Source organism: Pleurodeles waltl, chromosome 9 (assembly GCF_031143425.1).
Source record: "Pleurodeles waltl isolate 20211129_DDA chromosome 9, aPleWal1.hap1.20221129, whole genome shotgun sequence".
In the NCBI taxonomy this organism is placed as follows: domain Eukaryota; kingdom Metazoa; phylum Chordata; class Amphibia; order Caudata; family Salamandridae; genus Pleurodeles; species Pleurodeles waltl.
The window spans coordinates 803,081,546-803,108,702 of record NC_090448.1 but is presented as its reverse complement, the minus strand read 5'-3'; the positions used below and the strand labels follow the sequence as shown (position 1 = coordinate 803,108,702).

Below are 27,157 nucleotides of genomic sequence, written 5' to 3'. Positions count from 1 at the left end.
CTTCTGCATCACCAGTCCTCTGGGTCCCCTCTCATCTCGACGAGTGTGGTCCCTGGAACACAGGAGCTGGATCCAAGTCACCCGACAGTCCAGTGGTCCTTCTGTCCAAATTTGGTGGAGGTAAGTCCTTGCCTCCCCACGCCAGACAGTAATCCTGTGTACTGCGTGAACTGCATCTGCTAGGGCTTCTGTGCACTTTTGCAAGGAATCCTTCATGCACAGCATAGCCCACATCCCCAGCACTCCGTCCAGCATTGCTCAACTCGCTGAGTTGACCACCGACTTCGTAGGACTCTCCTTTGTAGAGACAACTGCTGTGCTCATATTTCTTGAATACCTGTACAAGTGCTTCTCCGGGTGCTGCCTGCTTCTGCATGGGTTCTCTGTATTGCTGAGTGCCCCCTCTGTCTCCTCCTCCAATGGGCGACCTCCTTGTCCTTCCTGGGCTCGGGCAGCACCCATTTTCTTCAACCACAACCTTTGCAGATAGCAAGGCTTGTTTGCGGTCTTTCTGCGTAGAAACAATTCTGCATCCTCCAGCATACCGTGGGACATCCTCTGTGCAAAGGAGAAGTTCCTGGCATCTTCCGTTGTTGCAGAATCTTCCACCAAAAGGCAGCCATTTTGCACCTTCATCCGGGGTTCAGTGGGCTCCCGTCCCCCTGGACACGTTTGTGACTCTTGGACTTGGTCCCCTTCCTTTGCAGGTCCTCAGGTCCAGGAATCCATCTTCAGTGCTTTGCAGACAGTTGTTGTCTTTGCAGAATCTCCTATCACGACTTTAGTGTGTTTCTGGGGAAGTAGGGTTACTTTACTCCTACTTTTCAGGGTCTTGGGGTGGGGTATCTTGGACACCCTTAGTGTTTTCTTACACTCCCAGTGACCCTCTGCACACTACACTAGGTCTAGGGTCTCTAAGTGGTTCGCATTCCACTTTCTTAGTATGTGGTTTGTGTCGCCCCTAGGCCTATTGCATCCTATTGTATTCTAAAGTGTTTGCACTATTTTTCTAACTGTTTAGTTACCTGATTTTGGTTTGTGTGTATATTTTGTGTATTTTACTTACCTCCTAAGGGGGAATATCCTCTGAGATATTTTTGACACATTGTCACTAAAATAAAGTACCTTTATTTTTAGTAACTCTGAGTATTGTGATTCTTATGATATAGGCCCTCATTACAACATTGGCGGGCGGCAACCGCCGCCCGCCAAGTTGTAACCGCTGTGCGGCCACCAATGCGGCCGCACTCCCGCGGTGCCCATTATGACATCCCGCTGGGCCGGCGGGGATTTGGGCCGCAACAGGGGAACCGGCTCCAAATGGAGCCGGCGGTGTTGCGGCCGTGCGACGGGTGCAGTTGCACCCGTCGCGCTTTTCAATGTTTGCAGAGCAGACAGTGAAAAGCCACATGGGGCCCTGTCAGGGGGCCCCTGCACTGCCCATGCCACTGGCATGGGCAATGCAGGGGCCCCCAGGGGCCCTGCGACTCCCCGTACCGCTAGCCTTTTCCTGGAGGTTCAAACCGCCAGGAAAAGGCTGGCGGTAGGGGGACTTGTAATCCCCTGGACAGCGCTTCAAGCAGCGCTGTCCTGGCGGATTAAAACCGCCAGGGCCATTGTGGCAGGAAACCGCCGGCCCCAGCGGTTGTAATGACCAGGGGAGCACGGCCAGCCTGTTGGCGGTGCTTCCGTTATTTCAGCCCTGGCGGTCCTGTACCGCCAGGGTTGAAATGACCCCCAAAGTGCTATATGATATAAGTGGTATAGTAGGAGCTTTGCATGTCTTCTAGTTCAGCGTAAGCTGCTCTGCTATAGCTACCTCTATCAGCCTAAGCCGCTAGAACACTACTAATCTACTGATAAGGGATAACTGGACCTGGCACAAGGTGTAAGTACCATCAGGTACCCAATAGAAGCCAGGCCAGCCTCCTACACAGGTCCAGTTATCACTCATTGTAGGAAAGTACCATCTTGCCTGGCATGTTACCCCCATTTTCACTGTATGTATGTTTGTTTTAGCCCCTGTGTCACTGGGATCCTGCCAGGCAGGACCCCAGTGCTCATAGTATGTGCCCTGTATGTGTTCCCTGTATGGTGCCTAACTGTATCACTGAGGCTCTGCTAACCAGAACCTCAGTGTTTATGCTCTCTCTGCTTTCTAAATTTGTCACTGCAGGCTAGTGACTAAATTAACCAATTCTCATCGGTACACCCATATAATTCCCTTGTATGTGGTACTGAGGTACCCAGGGTATTGGGGTTCCAGGAGATCCCTATGGGCTGCAGCATTTCTTTTGCCACCCATAGGGAGCTCAGACAATTCTTACACAGGCCTGCCACTGCAGCCTGAGTGAAATAACATCCACGTTATTTCACAGCCATTTTTCACTGCACATAAGTAACTTATAAGTCACCTAAATGTCTAACCCTCACTAAGTGAAGGTTGGGTGCCAAGTTACTTAGTGTGTGGGCACCCTTGCACTAGCCAAGGTGCCCCCACATCATTCAGGGCAAATTCCCTGAACTTTGTGAGTGCGGAGACACCATTACACGCGTGCACTATACATAGGTCACTACCTATGTATAGCGTCACAATGGTAACTCTGAACATAGCCATGTAACATGCCTAAGATCATGGAATTGTCACCCCAATGCCATTCTGGTATTGGGGCAAAAATTCCATGATCCCCCGGGTCACTAGCACAGAACCCGGGTGCTGCCAAACTGCCTTTCCGGGGTTTCCACTGCAGCTGCTGCTGCTGCCAACCCCTCAGACAGGATTCTGCCCTCCTGGGGTCTGGGCAGCCCCAGCCCAGGAAGACAGAACAAAGGATTTCCTCTGAGAGAGGGTGTTACACCCTCTCCCGTTCGAAATAGGTGTGAAGGGCTGGGGAGGAGTAGCCTCCCCCAGCCTCTGGGAATGCTTTGATGGGCACAGATGGTGCCCATCTCTGCATAATCCAGTCTACACCGGTTCAGGGATCCCTCAGCCCTGCTCTGGCACGAAACTGGACAAAGGATGTCCCAGACCTCTGCCATCTTGGATTCAGAGGTGTTGGGGGCACACTGGACTGCTCTGAGCGGCCAGTGCCAGCAGGTGACGTCAGAGACCCCCTCTGATAGGCTCTTACCTTTCTTGGTAGCCAATCCTCCTTTCTCAGTAGCCAAACCTCCTTTTCTGGCTATTTAGGGTCTCTCCTCTGGGTATTCTTCAGATAACGAATGCAAGAGCTCACCAGAGTTCCTCTGCACTTCCCTCTTCGACTTCTGCCAAGGATTGACCGCTGACTGCTCCAGGACACCTGCAAAGCCCAACAAAGTAGCAAGACGACTACCAGCAACATTGTAGCGCCTCATCCTGCCGGCTTTCTCAACTGTTTCCTGGTGATGCATGCTCTGGGGGTCATCTGCCTTCACCCTGCACCGGAAGCCAAGAAGAAATCTCCTGTGGGTCGACGGAATCTTTCCCCTGCTACTGCAGGCACCAAAAGACTGCATCACCGGTCCTCTGGGTCCCCTCTCATCCTGACGAGTGTGGTCCCTGGAACACAGGAACTAAATCCAAGTGACTCCAACAGTCCAGTGTTCCTTCAGTCCAAGTTTGGTGGAGGTAAGTCCTTGCCCCCCCACGCTAGACTGAAAACCTGTGTACTGCATGATTTGCAGCTGTTCCGGCTTCTGTGCACTCTTCCAAGGATTCCTTTATGCACAGCCTAGCCTGGGTCCCCAGAACTCCATCCTGCAGTGCTCAACCCTCTGAGTTGGACTCCGACGTCGTGGAACGCTCCTTTGTGACTCTGAGCCAGCTCCGTATCACAAATCTTCTAATTGCCTGGTCTGGTACTTCTGCAGGTGTTGCCTGCTTCTGTGGGGGCTCTCTAAGTTGCTGAGCTCACCATCTGTATCCTCCTCCAAGGGGCGACATCCTGGTCCTTCCTGGTCCCCAGCAGCACCCAAAAACCTCTACTGCGACGCTTGCAGCTAGCAAGGCTTGTTTGTGGTATTTCTGCGTGGGAACACTTCTCCAATCTTGAGCACGATGTGGGACATCTTCCATCCAAAGGAGAAGTTCCTAGTCCTCTTCGTTGTTGCAGAATCCTAAGCTTCTTCCATCCAGAGGCAGCTTCCTTGCACCTTCATCCGGGGTTTCCTGGGCTCCTGCCCCCCCAGACACTATTGTGACTCTTGGACTTGGTCCCCTTGCCTTGCAGGTCCTCAGGTCCAGGAATCCGTCTGCAGTGCTTTGCTGGTGTTTGTGGTTCTTGCAGAATCCCCCTATCACAACTATTGTGTCCTTTTGGGGTAGTAGGGGTACTTTACTACTACTTTTAAGGGTCTTGGGGTGGGGTATCTTGGACACCCTGACTGTTTTCTTACAGTCCCAGCGACCCTCTACAAGCTCCCATAGGTCTGGGGTCCATTCGTGATTCGCATTCCACTTCTGGAGTATATGGTTTGTGTTGCCCCTAGACCTATGTTCACCTATTGCGTCCTATTGTAATTCTACACAGTTTGCATTACTTTTCTTACTCTTACTTACCTGCTTTAGGTTTGTGTACATATAACTTGTGTATATTACTTACCTTCTAACTGAGGGTACTCACTGAGATACTTTTGGCATATTGTCATAAAAATAAAGTACCTTTATTTTTAGTAACTGAGTATTGTGTTTTCGTATGATATTGTGCTATATGATACAAGTGGTATAGTAGGAGCTTTGCATGTCTCCTAGTTCAGCCTAAGCTTTGCCATAGCTCCCTTCTATCAGCCTAAGCTGCTAGAAACACCTCTATTCTACTAATAAGGGATAACTGGACCTGGCACTGGGTGTAAGTACCACAAGGTACCCACTATAAGCCAGGCCAGCCTCCTACACTCATTAGTGAAATGTAGTAGTGTTCTAGCAGCTTAGGCTGACAGAGGTAGCTGTAGCAGAGCAGCTTAGGCTGAACTAGGAGACATGCAAAGCTCATACAATACCACTGTAGTTACACAGTACTTATACACAAGTAAAGACAATACTCAGTGTTACCAAACATAAAAGTAGTTTATTTGGGTGATATAAGGCCAAAGATATCTTAGAGGCAATACTCCTTCTGGAGGTAAGTATTATACACATTGTATACACTAGACACCAAAATAAGGTAAGTAATTAGACATATGATAGTGCAAACAATAGGAAATGCTATAGAATGCAATAGGAGAAAATAGGTCTAGGGGCAGCACAAACTATATACTGAGAAAGTGGAATGCAAATCACAAATTCCTCCCTAGAAAAGTGTAGTGTGTAGAGAATCGCTGGGAGAGTTAGAAAACCACAAAGGTGTGTAAAATACCCCACCCCAGTGCCCAGGAATGTAGGAGTAAAGTACTGCAAGTTTCTTTAGGACACACTACAACTCATGATTAGAGTTATTGCGAGAACAAAGCGAACTGCAAACAACAAATGGTGGATTCTTGGACCTGAAGACCTGCAAAGAGAGGAGACCAAAACCAGAAGTCGGAGAAGGGTCCAGGAAGGACAGGAGACCCTGCCAACCTAGAAGAGGGTGCAAAAGAAGAGTCCCTGGTTGGACAAAGACTGGAGAAATGCACCAAAGGAAGATGGCTGCGGGTTCCTGCGTGATGCAATGGATTTCTCACGTGGAGATGTTGGATGCAGGCGAGTTTCGGCGCTGGATTCTTCCAACAAGCCTTGGTTCAAGCAAAGTCATGGATTGCGTCAAAGTGGCGCTACCTGGACCCAGGAGGGACCTGGGGCCTCAACTCAGACTGAGGGGGTAGAGAGGGCTCCCAACACTGGAGGGAACCCACAGATGACCAGGCAGCAACCACGGAGGTCCCAGAACAGGGGGACACAGAAGGTGCAAATTGTGGTTGTTGCAGCACTACAAAAGAAGGTCCCAACTCCCAAAACTCCCAAAAGAAGGACAACTCAGTGAGTTGAGCATCACAGGATAGGGTGCTGGGGACCTGGGGAGGCTGTGCACGCAGGATTCTTGCAAATAGTGCACAGAGGCCTCAGGAGGTGAAGATGACGTGGTGCACAGGGGTCCTGTCGCAAGCGGGGAAGGCAAGCTCTTACCTCCTCAAAATGTGGACAGCTGGACCCTAGGAAAGTCTGTGTCAAAGGGGTCCTCCACCTGTGTTCCAAGGACCACGCTCGTTCCTTGGAGAGGAGTCCAAGAGAACTGGCCGTCGTCTCAGAAGGTGTCTGCAAGAGCAGGGAAGTGACTCCATCACTCCACTGGAGATTTCTTCGGTCCTTCTGGTGCAGGGTGAAGACAGGGAGTCCCCAGAACGTGCACACCATGGAATCTGTTGCAGTTTCTGGCTGGAGCTGAAGTTGCAGAGGAAAAGTAGCCCTTCTGGATACTTTGTTGCTGTTACAGCGGTTCCTGGAGCAGTCCACGGTCGATCTGAGGTCAGAGGATGAAGTAGTAGTTGCAGAGGATTCCTGCTGGAAACTTGAAGTCGAATCTGAAGAGAAACCCACTGGAGAGACCCTAAATAGCCCTGAGAGGGGGATTGGCTATCTAACCAGGTATGCACCTATCAGGAGGCGTCTCTAACGTCACCTGCTGGCACTGGCTACTCAGAGGCCTCCAGAGTGTCCCCATTTGCCTCAGTGACACAGTAAAGCACTACTGACATCACACACATTAGTCCACAAACCGTGAGCACTGGGGTCCTGGCTAGCAGGATCCCAGCGAGACAGGAAAAACACACTGACATATAGGGTTTTCAGTATGAGCACTGGGGTTCTGGCTAGCAGGATCCCTGTGACACAGTAAAAACACTCTGACACACACTCACAAAGAGGCCAAAAGTGGAGGTAACCATGCTAGAAAGAGGCTACTTTTTCACAGGCTCCTGTTCTTCTGTTCCCATCGTCAGACTTGTCAGGTAATTTTCTGTATCAGTCGGTTCTCCAGTCAGTGCCTCCATTGTTGGTTCCTGGGAACACAGCCTTCTAACACATCAAACTTTACAAAGTTTCAAATTCTAGTACAAGGTATTCTAGCACACAGTTCTCATGAGAAAGTTAAAGACATCTGCTAAATGTTTGGTCAACACAGTATGAACAATAAATCAGTATTTCTCTGCACATACATTCCCATGCTTTTTATTCAGACATTGCAGCTTTATATGAGGTTGTGCAGACTAGGCCCAAACCTCATTAACTTAAGGCCTACGGTCAAATAAGCAAATACAAAACATGAAATCATTAATATAACATACTACTAAAATTTTCTCTACACCTGCACTTTGAATAATAATTAATATGCATTCTTTAAAAGCATTACGTATTTCATGACGGCCACTCAAGTGGGCACATTTTCCAAGTTGCGCATTATTTTCCCTATGAGCCTAATTCTATGCAAATTCTTAACTCATAATATATAAAATCATTAGTAATAAATTCAGCGTTCACAGTATCAGTATGTCGACAACTATTCATCGCATTGTTCACAAGACTTTGGGACGAACAGGTGCTAAGCAAAATAGTCTGCAGATGAAAGCTGCAGCAAATCGGAGCATCCTAGAAGAGACAAAAAAGCTGATAAAGGACAATCTCAGCATACAGAGCACAGTGTGAGGAAGAAAGAGAACGATTCGGATCCAAAACCTCATTATAAAAAGAAGAAATTTGCCAGCTAGACTACTAAAAACCAGGCCTCAGAGAATCAGAATCCTTCTGTGGAACGAACATGAGTAGCAGCGATTCGAGACAGAGTAATGTAAAGAACAATAATTCATCAGTCTTAAGGAGCATATAGGCATGACACCCACTGATGAATGCATTCATATAGAAACACTGGATGGTCACATAAATTATTCCGTTAGACTGCCCTTCAAGTGAGCAACAGCTACAGGCTAAATATCTTTTGAAACTAGAAGTGAAGCATTATAGAATAATGACCCTGGCACTGTTGAAGTATCTTCTGGCGATTGTGCCTTTCAGTTGACAATGAACACTCCTATCTTTCTGTGGGGTAAATCTGACAATAATGACTGCCTTGAGCTGAACAATACTGTATATTGTTGAGTTATCACACTTGTACAATACAGTTCAATAAGTTCACTACTCCACTACCGACGCATATTGTACAGAAAAAATACAAGCTGTCTCTTGATCTTACTAATTGTTTCTTTAGCTACAACGTATTACCTGAATCCCAATATTCATTGACGTTCTCATTTCGTGGTATCTAATATGCGTATACGAGATTCCAGCAAGGGTATAAAAACAGTAAGCGTTTATCCTCAGTGGGAATAATGGAAATGCTGCAATACAAACCTGACAGTCTGTCATACACTGATGACACATATTACACTGACCATGAAATAGGTGAACATTTAAAAAGCACAGACAGAATAGTGTCTATTGTAGCTCAAGTTGGATATAAAAAAGTAAATCAGAGATCCTTCCTTTAATCTTTCTAAGATATGAATTTTCAGTGAAGACAAAGAACTAGTACCAAATTTCTTCCAGAACTGAGCTAATTTACAGCCCCCAAATACATTGAGAAAATTACCAGCTCTAATGAGACTCTTGAATTTTGGAACTACGTATCCGCCACTTTACGCTGTTGCCCATCTTTTTCTAAAACGAACAAGGCAGGTGTGCAAATGACTTTTTTACAAGGCTAAAAGCAAATATGTCAGAGGCAAATGTTTGCAGGTGTGAGACAGGAAGAAAAATCCAGTTATCAGGGTTATTTCAAGTCGATTTATGTAATGTTTTATTCAGTGGGGTCTATCTGACCCCCATACCCTACAAGTCGCATTCATTTTCAGCAGCTAATTCACAATTTACTCCAAGAAAGCTTAAACGGCTATGCAGGCGGTCATTTGGAAGGAGTAGCCTATTGACAGGGAAAACATATAATAGTTTGTCCCACACATACCCTGGAGGTGACTATCAAAGCTACAAGACCAAATGCATGTACGTTACATTTACACTGGGCTCAACGAGTCTAAACTCTGCACTTGAGAAATGTAATACGTGAGCATGAGTCCACGCTCAGTACACAGGCATTCTGACAATAGCAACAGGCAATGCCACGCATTCCATAAACAAATCCACAAAATGAGAAGGGGATAAAAGTAATGAGAGGAATGTGTTGGCTGTCTAATTTTGCCTCATACCAAAACGCAATCTATAACACAAAACAACAAATAACATGATACATTTATAGAGGGTCGAACACCTCAGGATTATGGGGACCCGGAGTCCCTAACTGTCGGGAGATGAAAATAGGACCAAAGAAAAACAAAAATTTGGAAGGTATGACCTCAGACACCATCTTGGGTGCCAAGCTTCATCATGATGCGTAACAAATCATAGGAGAATAATTTGTGTGTTAAGCAAATATATAATGGTCCTTACCACAAGCTTAGGGAAAGCATCATCTAGGTGTGGAAACAGGGTGAAACGTTTGATGAGTGTGTGACTTCAGGACTTCAGAACTCCTCTCATTTGTTTTCTAATATTAATGTGATTGCTGGTCTGTGACTGTATGATTGTTTTGCAGCATATGTTAGTAGGGTTTCCCAGTACTGCCAAAAGCAATGTACACCCATTATGGGGCCATTGGCTGAAACATGTCGACCTGCCAGATGTAGGAGTAATAACCACCCCTTTGCATCTCCTATAATTTTTTTTTACCATATAGCTTCCTTTCTACTAATAACAGGAAGTTCCACAAACAGGCACCTGTTATTTATATTCACATACTTTCGATCCCATTCCTCATCCGTCAGGGATTTCCGCCAACACAAGGGGTTCACCTTTCTTTAGAGGATTACTTGGCAAGCAGCAATGGCTGATGAAGAAGCATGACACTCAGGGTGGTATGTGATGTCATTTCTCGCAAATGTTTGTAATTCTTTGGTCCCATTTTTATCTACTGAGATTTAGGTACTCTAAGGTCCACATTATCTGGGCTAATGTAGAGGCGCTCAACACTGTATACATTTCTCTTGTTTCATTTACTGTTTGTGTTAAAGAATACCACAGACTCTTCACATGCCGCTCATGAGTAAAAGAGCTTGTCTATATGGAAGGCTGTACCCAGACTGCAGTTAATATTAAACAAAAATGTCCCACAGTTTGAGCTGCTGTGCAGGGGGTTTCCAGGATAGCGACTTTGTCACTCTACAAACTCTCACTAAAACATTAGGAAATTCCACAACACATTGGCGTTAAAACGATTCAGAAACATAAACAGTAAATCGAGAAGGTAATACAATTTGTGGCTAAGGTGTCTGTCATTCAGGATGAGCTTTCTTTGGGCCATATTGTAGGAAAGTACCATCTTGCCTGGCATGTTACCCCCATTTTCACTGTATGTATGTTTGTTTTTGCCCATGTGTCACTGGGATCCTGCCAGGCAGGACCCCAGTGCTCATAATGTATGCCCTGTATGTGTTCCCTGTGTGGGGCCTAACTGTATCACTAAGGCTCTGCTAACCAGAACCTCAGTGTTTATGCTCTCTCTGCTTTCTAAAATTGTCACTGCAGGCTAGTGACTAATTTTACCAATTCTCATTGGCGCCCTGGAACATCCACATAATTCCCTTGTATATGGAACCTAGGTACCAAGGGTATTGGGGTTCCAGGAGATCCCTATGGGCTGCAGCATTTATTTTGCCACCCATAGGGAGCTCAGACATTTCTTACACAGGACTGCCACTGCAGCGGGAGTGAAATAACGTCCACGTTATTTAACAGCCATATCTCACTGCACATAAGTAACTTATAAGTCACCTATATGTCTAACCCTCACTTAGTGAAGGTTGGGTGCCAAGTTACTTACTGTGTGGGCACCCTGGGACTAGCCAAGTTGCCCTCACATTGTCCAGGGCAAATTCCTCGGACTTTGTGAGTGCGGGGACACCATTACACGCGTGCACCACACATAGGTCACTCACTACCTGTGTGTAGCCTCACAATGGTAACTCCGAACATAGCCATGAAACATGTCTAAGATCATGGAATTGTCACCCCAATACCATTCTGGTATTGGGGGGACAATTCCATGATCTCCTGGGTCTCTAGCACAGAATCCGGGTACTGCCAAACTGCCTTTTCGGGGTTTCCACTGCAGCTGCTGCCAACCCCTCAGACAGGTTTCTGCCCTCCTGGGGTTGGGCAGCCCAGTCCCAGGAAGGCATGACAAAGGATTTCCTCTGAGAGAGGGTGTTACACCCTCTCCCTTTGGAAATAGGTGTGAAGGGCTGGGGAGGAGTAGCCTCCCCTAGCCTCAGGAAATGCTTTGATGGGCACAGATGGTGCCCATCTCTGCATAAGCCAGTTTACACTGGTTCAGGGCTCCCCCAGCCCTGCTCTGGCATGAAATTGGACAAAGGAAAGGGGAGTGACCACTCCCCTGACCAATACTTCCCAGGGGAGGTGCACAGAGCTCCTCCAAGTGTGTCCCAGACCTCTGCCATCTTGGATTCAGAGGTGTTGGGGCACCATAGACTGCTCTGAGTAGCCAGTGCCAGCAGGTGACGTCAGAGTCCCGTCCTGATAGGTGCTTACCTCTTTCAGTAGGCAAGGCTCCTTTCGTAGTAGCCAAACCTCCTTTTTTGTCTATTTAGGGTCTCTCCTCTGGGCTATTCCTCACATAACGAATGCAAGAGCTCACCAAAGTTCCTCTTCACTTCCCTCTTTCACTTCTGCCAAGGATCGACCGCTGACTGATCCAGGACGCCTGCAAAACCACAACAAAGTAGCAAAACGACTACCAGCAACATTGTAGCGCCTCATCCTGCCGGCTTTTTCGACTGTTTCCTGGTGGTACATGCTCTGAGGGTTGTCTGCCTTCACCCTGCACTGGAAGTCAAGAAGAAATCTCCTGTGGGTCGACGGAATCTTCCCCCTGCTAACACAGGCACCAAACTTCTGCATCTCCAGTCCTCTGGGTCCCCTGTCATCCTGACAAGCGTGGTCCCTGGAACACAGGAGCTGGGTCAAAGTGTCTCCCACAGTCCAGTGGCCCTTCTGTCAAAATTTGGTGGAGGTAAGTCCTTGCCTCCCCACGCCAGACAGCAAACCTGTGTACTGCATGATTTGCAGCTGCTCCGGCTTCTGTGCACTTTTCCCAGGACTTCCTTTGTGCGCAGCCTAGCCTGGGTCCCCAGCACTCCGTCCTGCATTGCCCGACTTGCTGAGTTGAAATCTGACTTTGTGGGACCCTCCTTTGTGACTCTGAGTCGACCACTGTCCTCAGATCTTCTAAGTGCCAGCTCTGGTACTTCTGCGGGTGCTGCCTGCTTCTGTGGGGGCTTTCTGAGTTGCTGAATGCCCCCTCTGTCTCCTTCTCCAAGGGGCGACATCCTGGTCCTTCGTGGTTCCCAGCAGCACTCAAAATCCTCAACTACAACTCTTGCAGCTAGCAAGGCTTATTTGCGGAATTTCTGCCTGGAAACACTTCTGTATCCTCCAGCACGCTGTGGGACATCTTCCATTCAAATGAGAAGTTTCTAGCTCTTTTCGTTGTTGCAAAATCTTTGGCTTCTTCCGCCCCGGAGGCAGCCCTTTTGCACCTTCATCCGGGGTTTGGTGGGCTCCTGCCCCCTACCGGACACTTTCGTGACTCTTGGACTTGGTCCCCTTCCTTTACAGGTCCTCAGGTCCAGGAGTCCGTCTTCAGTGTTTTGCTGGTGCTTGTGGTTCTTGCAGAATCCCCTATCACGACTATTCTGTCTTTTCTGGGGTAGAAGGGTAACTTTACTCCTACTTTTCAGGGTCTTGGGGTGGGGTATTTTGGACACCCTTACTGTTTTCTCACAGTCCCAGCGACCCTCTACAACCTCCCATAGGCCTGGGGTCCATTCGTGGTTCGCATTCCACTTTTGGAGTATTTGTTTTGTGTTTCCCCTTGGTCTATATCTACCTATTGCATCCTATTGTGATTCTACATTGTTTGCAATACTTTTCTTACTGTTACTTTCCTGTTTTGGGTTTGTGTACATATAATTTGTGTAAATTACTTACCTCCTAAGTGAGGGTATCCTCTGAGATACTTTTGGCATATTGTCACTGAAATAAAGTACCTTTATTTTTAGTAACTAATGTATTGTGTTTTCTTATGATATTGTGCTAGATGACACACGTGGTATAGTAGGAGCTTTGCATGTTTCCTAGTTCAGCCTAAGCTGCTTTGTCATAGCTAACTTCTATCAGCCTAAGCTGCTAGAAACACCTCTATTCTACTAATAAGGGATAACTGGACCTGGCACAGGGTGTAAGTACCACAAAGTACCCGCTATAAGCCAGGCCAGCCTCCTACACATGTATATTACATAGTTGTCCATTCCAGATGAAACAAAAGTTTTTCTTTTTGCACCTTTTGTTTAGAAATGAGGGTGACTGAAATCAGCTAGTGGTGGTTAGCTGGATTATCTCTTGTTGCTGGAATAGTATTGCGTACGTCTACCCAAAGCAGTCCCATATTTAGGATTCTTGTACGTTGTTTATCTTTGTTTTTGAGGATTGCAATGCTTATTCTAATATTGAGTATGGTGCACAGGCACTATCTGCTGAAATATTGAACATAATCTTCTGTTATTGAAAAGCTGGAGCCACATGTGTCCTCAAATCATGTTGCAAGGGACGATCCTGCTTTTAACATCACTGCGTATCTGTTAGAAATAAAATTTTGAGAACAACGCAGGTCATACAATTCACAAGGGGAAGGGGACACCCAAGCACTTCAACAGATCAGCCGAATTAATTCTAGTGATCAATGGGGGGATTATATTTGTCACAATCAGATGTCCTCACATGACAATGAAAACCTTTTCTTTGCATGCATAACTATACATTTTGCTTTTATCACTGTGGGCTTCAGAACATTCTTCAATCAAGGGGCCTATGTCATTTGTATATTTTCACTCAATGAGAATATTGTGAGACTAACAGAGTGGTGGACTTCCAAGAAAAGTTTATCTATTTTTATATGAACAAGCGAGCTTATTTATCTGCTTGTTTTATTTGTAAGATACTGAATTGTTGATAGTTGCTTTCTAATGGAGGTATACATTCTCTTCAGTTTTTAGAGTTATTACAGCACAGTTATTCACATTGGCCAAAACCGTTCCAGTGAAAAGTATTTGACACATTATTTGCTGCTTGGTTATACCCAAGAGATTCAGCAGATAAGTGTGGCTCTAAATGCAGGTCAACATATTATAACTGTTCTTCTGCAGAAGTGTAATTGAACGTCGGTTTGCAGATAGGCTTTTGTCTGGAAAACCGAACTGTAACGGTAGGAAACCATTGATGCTAAGGATTAGGCACGTTGGTATAGTTAAATATTCACTGTATTAGAAATTGTGTGCATTCATTATAATTTCATTATGCACTTTTGCATTCACACCAGTACTATTGATGTTTGCTATTGCATTTATTCTGTACTAAATTAGTTTTAAATAAATCGTTTAAAAATAAGTGTGGAAGTCTTATGTGATTGTGTTTGTGCGTGAATATGAATATGTGTATGTGTGTTTGTGTGTGCGCGCGCACGAAATTTTGTCATAAACTCACAACAGTAAATGAAAATGCCTAGCAGACTTCAGCAGGTTGGTTACTTGCCCAATACACAATATCTCTAAGTAAATTTAGAGGAATGCTTGGGAAATAACTGGCCTATTCCTTTCCGTCACGCTGGTGAGCTGGTTTATACGTGTGTTTGCCTAAATGCCAAGAACGATCTACGGTTCATAAGCCTTTTGTAAACAAAGAGCAAACATTAGAAAGGGCTCATAACTTTTAGACCTCTGAAATACAATTTTACACATTTTTTGACAAACCTAGTGGCACAATTAAGTGACCCGCTGCTCCTTACACTACATCGTGTGCTTTGAAGATGAAGGTATACAAATATTGTCTTATTGTAGAGAGACTGAGATGGAGTGGTAACTCCTGTACCTGCTGTAGAATTCACTTGCTCTTTGCCAAAGAACAGTTGAATAGTTTGTTAGATGTGTAGAGTGTTTTTGGATAATTGATGCACGGACACTAAAATTGGCAAAGTATTCCAATAAGGAGACAGACTGAAGTTACCTTATTAGTTTCCCATATTTCCGTCGACTGCTCACTTAGGTGCAAACTAGGATAAAATTAGTGTTTAATTTGTAAAAAAATAAAATAAGTGCCAAGTCTCTCGTCAGGAGGCCACTGCAGCTTGCACCACACATTGCCCCTGTCATGCTAAAAATAATATTAACAACACAACTATTAACCATCACATCACAACTGTACAAAGTGTGATAATTCGGATCAATATAGGTCCCCAAAGCTATAAGAATGGTTTGGGAAGCAGGTAAAAGCCATTATTAATGTACAGTGGATGAATTAAATAACTTTTGTTGTGGTCGTCTGCAAATTAGCCATACTGCACCACCTTGCGACGGACTGTCACAAGCACGGGTGTTGACAATCAAGTGCTGGTGCTGAGCACCGAAAACCACTGACTCAAATTAAACACTAGATAGAGTCGTTTTACAAAGGGGAAGAAGGCCTGGAAATAATTAAGGACTCGAGAACGTAATTCCTTTTACGAAATCACAGTCCTCCAGGTCTTTTTTTAAAACACATAACTGTAAATTGTAAAAAGAGAAGACCCCACTCTTCTACAACCAAAGCTAAGTTGTCAGTTAAATGGTTATTTTGAGTGATTTAATTGCTGTTGGAAAATGGCCCTCTCTGAGGGGTCATCCCATACTTTTTGCCTTCCTCCTCTTTTTCTGACATCATTTTTGTTGGCTTTAGGACACTGGGCACTTTACCACTGATAACCAGTGCTAAAGTGCAAGTTTTCTGACCCTAAAGACATGGTAACATTGACTCATACCCAATTGACAAATTTGACTTACTTGTAAGTTCCTAGTAAAGTGTACTATGTGTGCCCAGGGCCTGTAACTTATATGCTACTAGTGGTCCTGCAGCACTGATTGTGCAACCACATAAGTAGCCCCCTAACCATGTCTCAGGTCTGCCATTGCTAGGTCCGTGTGTGCATTTTCACTGCATTTCGACTTGGTATTTAAAACTACTTGTCAACCCTAAATTCCCCTTTTCTTCCATATACGTCACCCTAAGGTAGGCCCTAGGTACCCCATAGGGCAGGGTGCTAGGAAAGTAAAAGGCAGGACCTGTACTTGTAAGTTTTACATGTCCTGGTAGTGAAAAACCCCCAAAGTCCTTTTTCACTGTTGTGAAGCCTGCTCCTCTCATAGGCCAGCTTTAGAGACCCTATTATATACTGTTCAGGGGTAATTTCTGATTTGAGAGGAATAGACTTATCATATTTGTTATGGTTGGAATGGTAGCAAGAAATCTTACTTACTGGTGAAGTTGGATTTTACATCACTATTCCACTTTTAGATGAGGGTGGGCGGAGCTCACAGAGTTCTTCTCTGTGGAATTCTGAGGAGTTAGCTTAAAACTACGAGAGAGAAATTCCGCGGAGTTCTATGAGCTGCAGAATGGCGCCTGCCCTACCATCCTGGCCTAAATGCACCTAGTCTCAGAAGCACTAAGCAGGGTAGGGCTTGGTTAGTAGTACTAACCAGGCTCGACCCTGCTTAACGCTTCCCAGATTGGGCACATTCAGGCCAGGGTGGTATGCCATAGGCAGTGAAAGCTGCCATTTCAGGCCTCCTGCGCTGACACAGCCCACTGGTCTGGAGCCTGCCAGTTTCAACCACAACTGCACACTTCACTTCATCAACAGCCCTCCTTCACAAACTTGTTACGGAGGGCCAAGCACACCCCCTGTCTTTCACCAACATTGCAATTGCTTCCTCTGCACTTATGCACAACCTCAGACCACCCTTTATGGCCCAGCAATAGCAGCAGCAAACCAACTCAGCTCACCACCAGCAGCCTGGTATTTTCACAAAGTGCCTAGCCTTGCTTGCCACTGGGCTCTAAGGAACTTTCTCAGGCCACATACATCTCTATCTGGCGGGGACTGGTGGACTACCACTCAGCAGCTGATGCTCCCCCGGTCTCCAGCTCTCCCTGCTGGCCTCACCACTGTATCCCTTGCCCCACTTCCTTTCCCAAGGTCTCTGGTGAGATAGTTCTTTTTCAAGTGGAGCTGTGACTGCAAGTTTCTTTTTTTCCAAGCACAGACCTCCCTCATTTGCAAATCCTGTCCATGCCCAGTGCCCACCCCCGTGTGCACATATAGAAGAGAAAGCAAAACAAGGATCCTCTGACCTGAATACTGTCTGGGTCCAGGGTCACTGTTGCCAGAGGCATGTCTCTGCCTCCCTCTGCCACCTTCTCCAGGGCTTCTGAGGAAAGTGAAAGGAGGGAGGCCTGGATCCGGAGCTGGCATCGGTTTAGCCCCTCAGCAGCAGCTTGTAGCAGCTTCAAGTCGCCAACCAGCAGAAAGCAGAGCCTTTGTCGTAGGGCAAATGTTGTCTTCATTTTGGGCTGAGTGTAAAGTGCAGCCCACTCAGTGCAAACACAGTGCACATGCCGGTGAGATCCACTTTGCTGCTGAGCTAGCGGAGTTTTTAGTCAAACTCTGTGCTCCAAGAGGAGCACAGAGTGCCAAAAACTCAGTTAGCTCTGCCAGCAGAGCAGAGGTTCACTGCCCATCCCAACTTGTAGAACATAGGTATTTCTCTGCACTTACTGCCTTCTGTGTCTTACAGCCTGTCTCCAAACCACATCTGATCTGTGCTGGTTGACCAATCCCGTTGTGCATTCCACCCAGACTGCCAAAAACACAGGACACTCTGCTGCATATGCATTCATCTGCATACAGATGGGTTTCTCCTGGCAGGAAGGGTGGAGGGGAATCTCTTTTACACTTCAAAGGCCAGTGGCCTGCCCTCACACAAAGAACTGATAACTCCCTCACAAGGCTCCTTGCAGACAGGACTGGGCTGAAAGGGGAACTTGTGCACTTCAAAACCAATCTTTGAAGTTTTCCCCACTTCAAAGGCACTTTGGGGTACATATACTGAGGCTCTGACCTCACCAAATCAGATACTTCTGGATCTACCACTGGACTCTGTCAGAGGGACTGCCTGGCTGCCCAAAGGACTCCTCTGGAATTCCTTGCTGGAAGGACTGCTGCCCTGCTTATTGCCCTGCTGGCTGCTGGCTGCTGGCTGCTGGCTCCTGACTCTTCTGGAAGGACTCTTCCTTCCTCCACAAGTGCTCTCCAAGGGCACTCCTGCTTCTTGGTCTGTTGTCTCAGGGCCAAGAAAGAATTCACATACTAGCTCCTGACTAGTTCATCGACTTCAGTGACTCCAGAACCAGCACCACTGTTTGACGCAGCACCGCTACCTGCTCCATGGTCCTCGCTGAATGCAACAACCGCCGCCTGCAACATAAGCCGACATCTCTGAGATGCTGCTTAAGTCCTGCGGTGTGGTCGCAACACTGCAAAGTCAATACATCATGCCTTGACCGGCTAGATTCATCAACCCCGCCGGGTCACAAGGAACCAACGCCTTGTCACCAACGCTGCATCAACTCCCCTGCAACTGGACACAAACGGTGCCTCACCTCCCCTGCATCACAGTAAGGAACCAACACCTCACCTCCCCAGTAGCTATAAGGATCCAATGCTGCACCTGCTCAAGCAACACCTCCCCTCCCCGACTCAATAGAACGTCTTTGTATCATTGTTTTCAAAGGTACTGTACCTGGAGGGCCGTGCAACTCCTTGACCAGCGCCTCACTCCCTTGTGAGTGGCGCCTGACTGTTGGGAACGACTCCGTCCACTATTTTGTGATAGCCCCAGTTGGAGCTATTGCATTTCTAAATGCTTTATTGGGATTTAATCTTCAAAAAGGTGTATCTTTGCTGGTGCACATTGATTCTTGACATTTTGATCTTCTTTTATTCAGATTAATATTATTCATTTTTCTAAACTGGTGTGGAATACTTTTTGTGGTGTTTTCATTGTGTTACTGTAGGAGTTATAGCACAAATACTTTACACATTGACTTCTAAGTTAAGCCTGCCTGCTCTGTGCCAAGCTACCGTTGGGTGAGCACAGGATAATTTGGATTGTGTTGGGACTTATCCTGACTAGAATTGTGTCCTTACTTGGACAGGGTGCATACCTCTCCCAACTAGAGACCCAATTTCTAACACGTGCCCAATGCAGAACACATCATTTCTATTGAGAAGGGGTTGCTTGCTAAAAGACACCCACACTATGTTTTATTTATGTAAGAAACAAAAGCAAGGCAGAAAATCTTGACAGCCGTAAGTTATGAAAAATAACTCTTTTGCTAACTAAATTCAATTAAATGTAGCAAGTAACTATTATTTAGTGTGCCTTTATTTGTCCTTTCTTATTCATTTGTTGAAGCAAACAACACTGACGGTACTCTGCTAATAGGAATGCACTAGCCGCCAGACTGTGAAAATGTGCTCCAAAAGGCACCAGCCGATTGACTTAGCCCCCTTATTCCCTCCAAACCACATTTCTTCTACTCTCCCATTAACAAGGTTTAATTCATTTGGTATACTCACTTAAAAGCCCTCGTTTTTAGGTTGAGCGTAGCGTTCGACGTGTTGTATACTTAATAAGTATACTTACACTGTGGGTTCCAGCAATTTCGTTTGTTGGTTCCAGTGTCATTTAAAAATCCTTGCTTCCTAGTGGTCAGTTCTGCCTCTTTGTCCTGCTTTTTTCTCGTTGGGAGCAGCACAAAGTACTGTATATTTACGTTGTGTCCTGTTTATCTCTTCTGTAGGGGACTTTTTCTTTCAGTATTGGCCTGTTTGTCTTACAGTGTGTGTGTATAATCTGCCCCTCCTGCCCACCAGCTCCCTCTGTAAATATAAACCAACAGCCAAGTGGGGCTTTTCCAGGGCCAGCTCGCCCTTGTTCTTTTTTATTTTGTAGGCAGCGCTATCTTGCTGGGCAGTAATTGAGTGCTTCCTATGACTACCAGTTTATTATTCACTTGTAATATTCCCCCGTCCCTATCCCCACCCCGCCCGCCCCTCTCCTTATTTAAAGGTACTAAAGTTCTGCAGGGAGAGGGGGCCTTAGGAGTTTACAACGGCAATAGCTCTAACCTGAGCAAATACGAGACCCATTGAATTGCAAATGATTGTGTTCATGTGCAGTGCTCACTGAAGGCTCTGATTCACTCGGTAACAGCACCCTTTGATAATGATTCATCGGTTCATGGAGCACTGCATCTGTATTTCTCTAGCCTCTCACTTCTCCAGCTCTGTGACTCCCTTCGCTCACTGCTTGCCACATCGATGTCAGCCATTCACTCAGTGTTTTTTCTTGGAACGTTTATATAGCGTGAACTCGGCCTGTGGACATTGGAACTCTTTTTATGATCACCGGTTAATTTACACAAGTTATTTATTTATTTACGAGAGTAAGTGATTTTCCCGGAATTACAGAGTGTTGAGCGACGTCAATAATCAAACCTGGTTTCCTAGTTCCAAATTTGGCAGCTCTGAAGGGATACTGCATCTTCTAACCTAAATACACTGACTCCTCCATTCCTCCAGATTGTAAATCCCCCTTGCCTTACTGGTCCTTACAAAAAGTCTGTTTTTCTTTCACTCTCAAAGATGCCAAATGCCAAGTCTTGCTCTGTCTATTGTTTGGATTTGGCACAATGCTCTTTATTTTAAAAAAACTACAGTGTTGCTCAGGCCAGTAGCCAAATTCACCTTTGCAAGAGGGGAATCTGTAATCAACCTAGCAATACCAACTGAATTAGCCAGGGTTTGTGTTTTCCTAACTTGTTTGCACCGTCATTTCGCTGACCATGATAGCCTAAACTGTGAAATGTGGTTCGCTATGCCCACGGCCGCTGGAAAAATGTGATTTCCGCATCTGGATTCTCGGCATAGTTATGTAGTGGCCACATAATCCGTCTCCTGATGCATAATCTGTAAATTTCACCCAAGAATAGTTTCGACCTCAAACTGATCAAAACCTGCTATAAACATGTTGCCACGCAGTGGGAGGGCCATTGCAACGGTTGACTAATTATTCTGTTGCTTATTTCTGTAACTGAGTGTCAAAGCAGTACTTATGAGGTGAAACCTTTGACCTGATAGTCTTAACGTGTAAAAATGCCACAGTTGTGCACAAATACTAACACAAAATTTGAAGCATTAAGCCACATAATGTATCTTACCTTGCTGTCTTTTGTGTGCTTAATTAGGTGCCGCACTGCCACATAATTCCAATGGCCTTGGGTATGACTTCAAAAGCACAAGGACGCCTTTGCAGGGAAACAATCTAAGAGCAAAGTATTTACACTCTGCACATTTACTAGTTTGGGACACAAATCGAAAGTACTTGAAATACATTTTAATACATTTTTAAACCATTGGCAATACAGACAGCTGGGCACTTGGACGGGTTTGACTTCAGACCCAAAAACGTTTTATTATGACATCGGTAGCTACTGCGCAGGGCAGCTGACTACTTACTTACCCCAGCCCACAGCAGGGCAACCACCAGAAAGTTCATAAGATTGCATTAACTTTTAAGGCAAGGGGAATTAACACATTCTTTAGCTTCTGTGTCAAGGTTCCTGCACTGTGTGTAGTTTTTTTTTTAGTTTTGTATTTTAATGTGTGTTGTTTTGTACTGATTATATAGTATTTTAATTAATCAGCAATAAAATGCAGCCAATTTGTTGTTCCACAAGTCACTGACTGTCGAGCAAGAGTGATTCCACAAGTCATTGAATACCCTTTCCTTTTCAGTCGTTATGTCATCCATAGCCTTTCTCTAATTCCCCTCAAGTCACGGAATGCCCTGCCTCTGTCATTCTTTGAATCACAGACTGACCTATCTCCGGGAGTTATATTCTCACTGAATGTTGCGCTTCCATCAACCCTTATGTCGCTGAATGTGCAGTGCCTGTGAAGCATCTGCTGAAAGTTCTGTCCTGCCCCTAGAACCAACGGATGCCTTGTTCTTGTCATTCAGTCACTGAATGTCCAGTCCCTAGATTATGTCACTTGTTTTCCTCTGGTCACCGAATCTGCAGTCACTCTGACCCCCCAGTCATGGTGCCGTTACTCCCCCATTCCGCGCCCCTAGATTTCACTGTGTCACCAAGTCCTCGTGATTTGTGATTCCTGGATTGGTGGACTGGACTCTGCGACACGTTTGCTCTATTTCTTCTCTTAGTTGAGTTTTTATTTGATTGTTCTTTCTTTCCCTTATTTTTTGTATTTCTGTGTGACCCCCTTCTCTTTCTTTCTTTGGTCTGTTGTATTCCTTTTGCTTCTCTTTTCTGCCTTATCTGCTTTCTCTCCTGAGGTCTAGTTATAAATGGAGCAACAAGTGTAGTGTCACCTTGACCCAGAGACCTATGGACATAACTCAACTCTAATTACCGCTGTAGTTCCCTACCAAAATTGCAGTCAACCATTTTCCTTTCATACTCCAGGGCACATGACACTACGCCACTTGTCCTCTCCATCTTTACTCCTGACTCCCTCTTTCCTTTCACCCTCCAATCTGTCCCAAATGATATTTTTGTTATGGTGTTTTGAGCATCACACTCTAATTCCAAAAGTTTATTCCTGATAAAGGTTTAAATGATAATTGTACATGATTTAAGATAGAGGAAGAAGGTAAATGAAAGTGCTTTAGTTAAATGCTTGGCCACTGGAATTATATGGCAGGAAAAGACAAAATTATGAGGCAGGGTTGACCAATTTATGTGGCAAAAAATGTCCAGTTATGAATTTACAATGCCAACAGCTCTAATTCAAGAAAATGCGGGACCTATTGCGTTGCAAATGTTTGTTTAGCTTTTACATTTTTTGGCTTGAAGCTAATAACCAAAAATTGTTCTACCACCACTGCATGATAATTCCATTTGCAAATGTTGAGGTTGCCTCTTAAGCCACATGTAGGCATTTGCTTCCTAGATATTTAATCTACATATCGTTTCCCTTTCTTTTTTTCCCTTTATTTTTAATCAAGCAGTAGAACCAACGTGAGCGAAAAGGATCAACGGGAAAACGTGCCTCTGCGGAGCACAGATGTTTAGAAGGACAAGCCAGCAAGTTAAACGACTTAGAAAGACAATGCATGCAAGAGGGGCTAACTGAAGAATGCCACAAACCTAACAGAATGTGTTGACAATGGATGTAATGTACTTGTAGAACGCCCGTTACTGAGACAATTTGTAATTACAACAGACCTTGCAGGCATTAAACTATTTTGCACACACTGTCCTCTGATTTGTACAAATAACTTGCTAAGAAAAAAACACAAATTTGTTGTGTGATGCCTGAAATGTCCCATTGATACGTTACGTGAAAACAACACAGATTGAGTCTACTGTGTCTAAGAGAAGCATGACAATGAATTACTTTATTGTTCCCCACAGGTTTCGCGTGCCCTCACAGGTCACAAAAAAAGCACTTGCAAAGCCAGGAGGGTTATCTCTATTGAAGTGTATGTTTTCTTACATTTCATATCTGTCCTGCATTATATGGCAATGGAATTAATAAGGCCCGTTTCTTAGTCATTGTGAAGCCTAAAACACCTCTGTTATATGATATATTTGGGTGCACAAACATAAAACGTTCACACAGACACACTTATGCACAGTACTGAAATGCACATATGCACATAACACAGTTAACATAAATATAGACAGGTGAATTTAGACTACACACATACAGGCACGTGTACACATATGTGATTGTTGGCTAATAGCAAAGATTAATTAATGGCTGTGTGGTACTATGATTAGTAGAGGGATAGATGGCTATGGAGGAACACAATACATATGTCAATGTGGTAGCATGAGTGGATGGATGCAATGTGGGCGGGCAGATGAATTATTGGATTTGGGTTCATGAACACATGCGTGCATACATACAATGCGTGATGGATGATGAAGGCATAGAGATTGGTGTCAGGGTACATAGATGCCGGTAGATGTGTGTGGAGGGTTGAATGAATGTCTGTTGATGGAAGGGTAAATAAATTAGTGAATGAAAGACATAATGCGATGGAAGAACACATGGATGTCATCTCTGGAGCAAGACTCTTCATTTTAGTACATCTTTTAACCGGAGAAGCCACATTTATCCACATAGGATCCAGCCCGTCAAATTAGCATCGAACAGACAAACAAGTGTTTCAGCCAACTGTAGCACTCTAGCACAAAATATCATCCAACATGATTATCACTCGAAAACATATTTCATATTTCATAAAATGGACAACATGCAAAATTAAGTGTGGAATAGCAGGAATAAACATGGACATTTTCAACATGGGAAAATGTGTTTTGCACTTCTTGAAATTAGGAACAACAGGGCACATTGACAAAGATGGAATGACGGATAAAAGATGTGCACAGGACGGAAATAACCCCATTTTTTTTACATAAGGGCAACAAGGGAGAACTAAGAAAGGTGAGGAACCTAACTTCACTCCCCCGCTGAGCTAACCAATCGCACTAGAACCATAAATGTATCTTTACCCCGTCACTCCTTCTAACAAATGCACAATGTGTTCCGTGTCAATCTTTTGTATTTTTCTCTGTCCCCACTCTTTAGCACTCACCATTCTAACCATAAAGTGCCTCTTTCATCACACCACCCAACCTCACATGACATACCCGACTAATGATAGAGCTGTACCGATACACTTTAACTCACTAAGTATCGATAGATAGATATATAGATAGACAGATAGATAGATAGACAGCCCAGCTTTGTCCAGTCAAAGTGAAAGAGGGCATCTTTCTTAAATATATACTCAGAACACTAGCAGAATTGCCTTCCGAGCTCCAAAACATAAATGATGTACACAATCTGTAACAATACAATTATCTTTAGTTTACTGGTGTAGTGCAAATATAGAAAGTGGTATATTTCAAGATACCTGCCCCATTTAATTTCAGCTTTGTGTTACAAATTCGAATGTTGAAGTCTATTCATGTATAGGATAACTGATGCTATAAGTTGTAAAGCATCTGCTAAAAGAGCATTTTGAAAGTGCAGCCCGCGTACAACAAGAGCTTGAACTACTGATTCCAACTCGACTGATGAGACAAAGAGATTCATATTATATTTTGAGTGAGCGAAAATAGAATTTTGCGGGCTTGGTCACCTGATTGAGAAGTCATTCAATTTCAATAGGTACCTCCAATAGTGAGGAGTCAAAAAAATTCACGTAAGAGCAAGTGAAGAACCTTAGGGAATTACCTAATATTCATGCGTGTAGTCTAGCAAGTACAAGAGTGGTGATTAATGTGTGTGTGGTCCATGCATTGTTGTAAAGCAACAATTATATCCTTTTTCATCAGAATCTGTTACTCCATGGATAGGGTGCACAAGGCATGCGAAGGTTTGAACCATGGGGACCACTGGACTGTTTCATCTTCCTTAGAGATGTTTTTCAGTCTTCACTACTTTATATTTGTTGATGAGGAAGAAAGGAAACCAGCTCTGGTCTAATCTCAAAAGACCATGTACTCTTCTTGAGTTCAGACTAACTTGCCATAATCAATCCTGTCAAAAGCTGCTCAGAAGCCTACACATATTATGCCTCAGATTATACCCAACCATGTGCAAATCAGAGTTGGTTCTTTTTCAATAGGGCCAGTCCAACCCAGACTGCCAAGCCAAGCCGTGTATACATCCTGACCAGAGGTCCTGGCTTAGCAGATTGTGCTGGACCGTTCTTACTGGAGCAGAGCAAAGTCTGATTTGCATATGGCTTTACCTAATCTAAAGTGGCATAGCGGGCAAAAATGTATATGTTGGAAATCTACACAGAGCAAATGCCAGTGGTTAGATTATTTTCTAGAATTCCTACCGTTACTTTTTGTGTGTTGGATATAACACCCTAACAGCCAAGGGTATAACCAGACATAGGCCCCTTACCAACTGTGCCACTGGAACCAAGCTGTAGCTGACTGATTGGCCCAGCTAGGCTGAACTGTCCTTTGGCTGCTAGTGTTCAAGTTCAGAGAAGATTTGCTTTCGTAGTTTGAGATGGGTTTGAGATGAGTTGTTCAAAAGCATCCTTGGCTGTAGTGTCTTCTTGGTGCATAGGAATTGCCCACTATTACCAGAAACAAGACACCAGAATACAAACTAGGCAGCTAAGTGTCTAGGACTGCTTCAAAAATTATTCACCAAATTCTTCAAACTGTTCAGTCCAAGCAGCAACACGAAGAGCAGGAGAAGGCAATGCAAAATTGAAAAAGGTGAAGGTTGCTCGAATGCAGGATAGAACAATCAAGCAAGCATAAATGCAAAGCAAAATAACTCAAATGGAGATCTCTTTCACAGTGCCAATTTAGGCCATCCTGGATTTGAAACAAAAATGATAAAAAACAATAATCAATAGTGGTTATATTGTGTTTTTCTCTCTCTCTATCAATAAAGATACTAAGGTGTAGTTTACTATAAGAATGAGCTTGGCCTTAATAAGAATTGTCAAACAACCCTTCTGCATGTGGCAATCCAGAGATGCTCGCATGCAAGTGGAAATCACTCCAAAATCCTATGCATGATCTATCAAGCCAAGATGCACTGCGTAAAAACAATAATGGCCATCAAAGGCGCTGTGGCACTCAGAACCAGACAGAAGCTGAACTGTGGATGAGGTCCACAGAAGATACCTGTTCCTATGTGCCCCATGCCTGCTGCTGGAGGAAAAAGGTAAGAGAAAAACCCTAACACTTGGAGCAGGATCAGGCTTGATCTTCATTTGGCTGGGTCCAATCTGAGGTGGCACAGTGGACAAAAAAAGACGAGTTGGTGTGCTACCCCGAATGATCACCATTAGTTCGAATAGTTGGAAGTATAACTCTCATCACTTTTTGTATATCATATTCAAAACCATAAAGCAAGAAACATTTCCCACAGTGTCCTCCTCTTAAAAAGTGGAAAATAGTTTTTCACACTGTGAGACACATTGCTTACATTTCCCCTTAAAAATGTATCATGATGCATTTAACAATGATAGAACTATATTATTTGTCAATGTTTATTTACAGATTTTATTCATGTGTGTAGTAGCCTTTTTTAACTCTGGTACAGATGCAACTTAGCTTTACTACTGGACCCAAAATTCACCAACATGTACACTCTTTTAGCACTTGACCCTCATTGTAGTAAGGTCGAGC

The 27,157-nt window shown here is 44.6% G+C and overlaps 1 protein-coding gene across 1 annotated transcript in view; it reads left to right on the top strand.

Annotated features, from left to right (window-relative positions):
• The window catches only part of LOC138260002 (solute carrier family 22 member 6-A-like), a 632,653-nt gene extending 609,431 nt beyond the window's left edge, over nt 1-23,222 (top strand). The window contains exon 10 of the mRNA XM_069208049.1: nt 22,987-23,222. Coding sequence (XP_069064150.1) covers nt 22,987-23,050 — 64 coding nt within the window. The 3' untranslated portion in view covers nt 23,051-23,222. The remainder of the gene's footprint in view (nt 1-22,986) is intronic.
• Nucleotides 23,223-27,157: the final 3,935 nt, after the last annotated feature.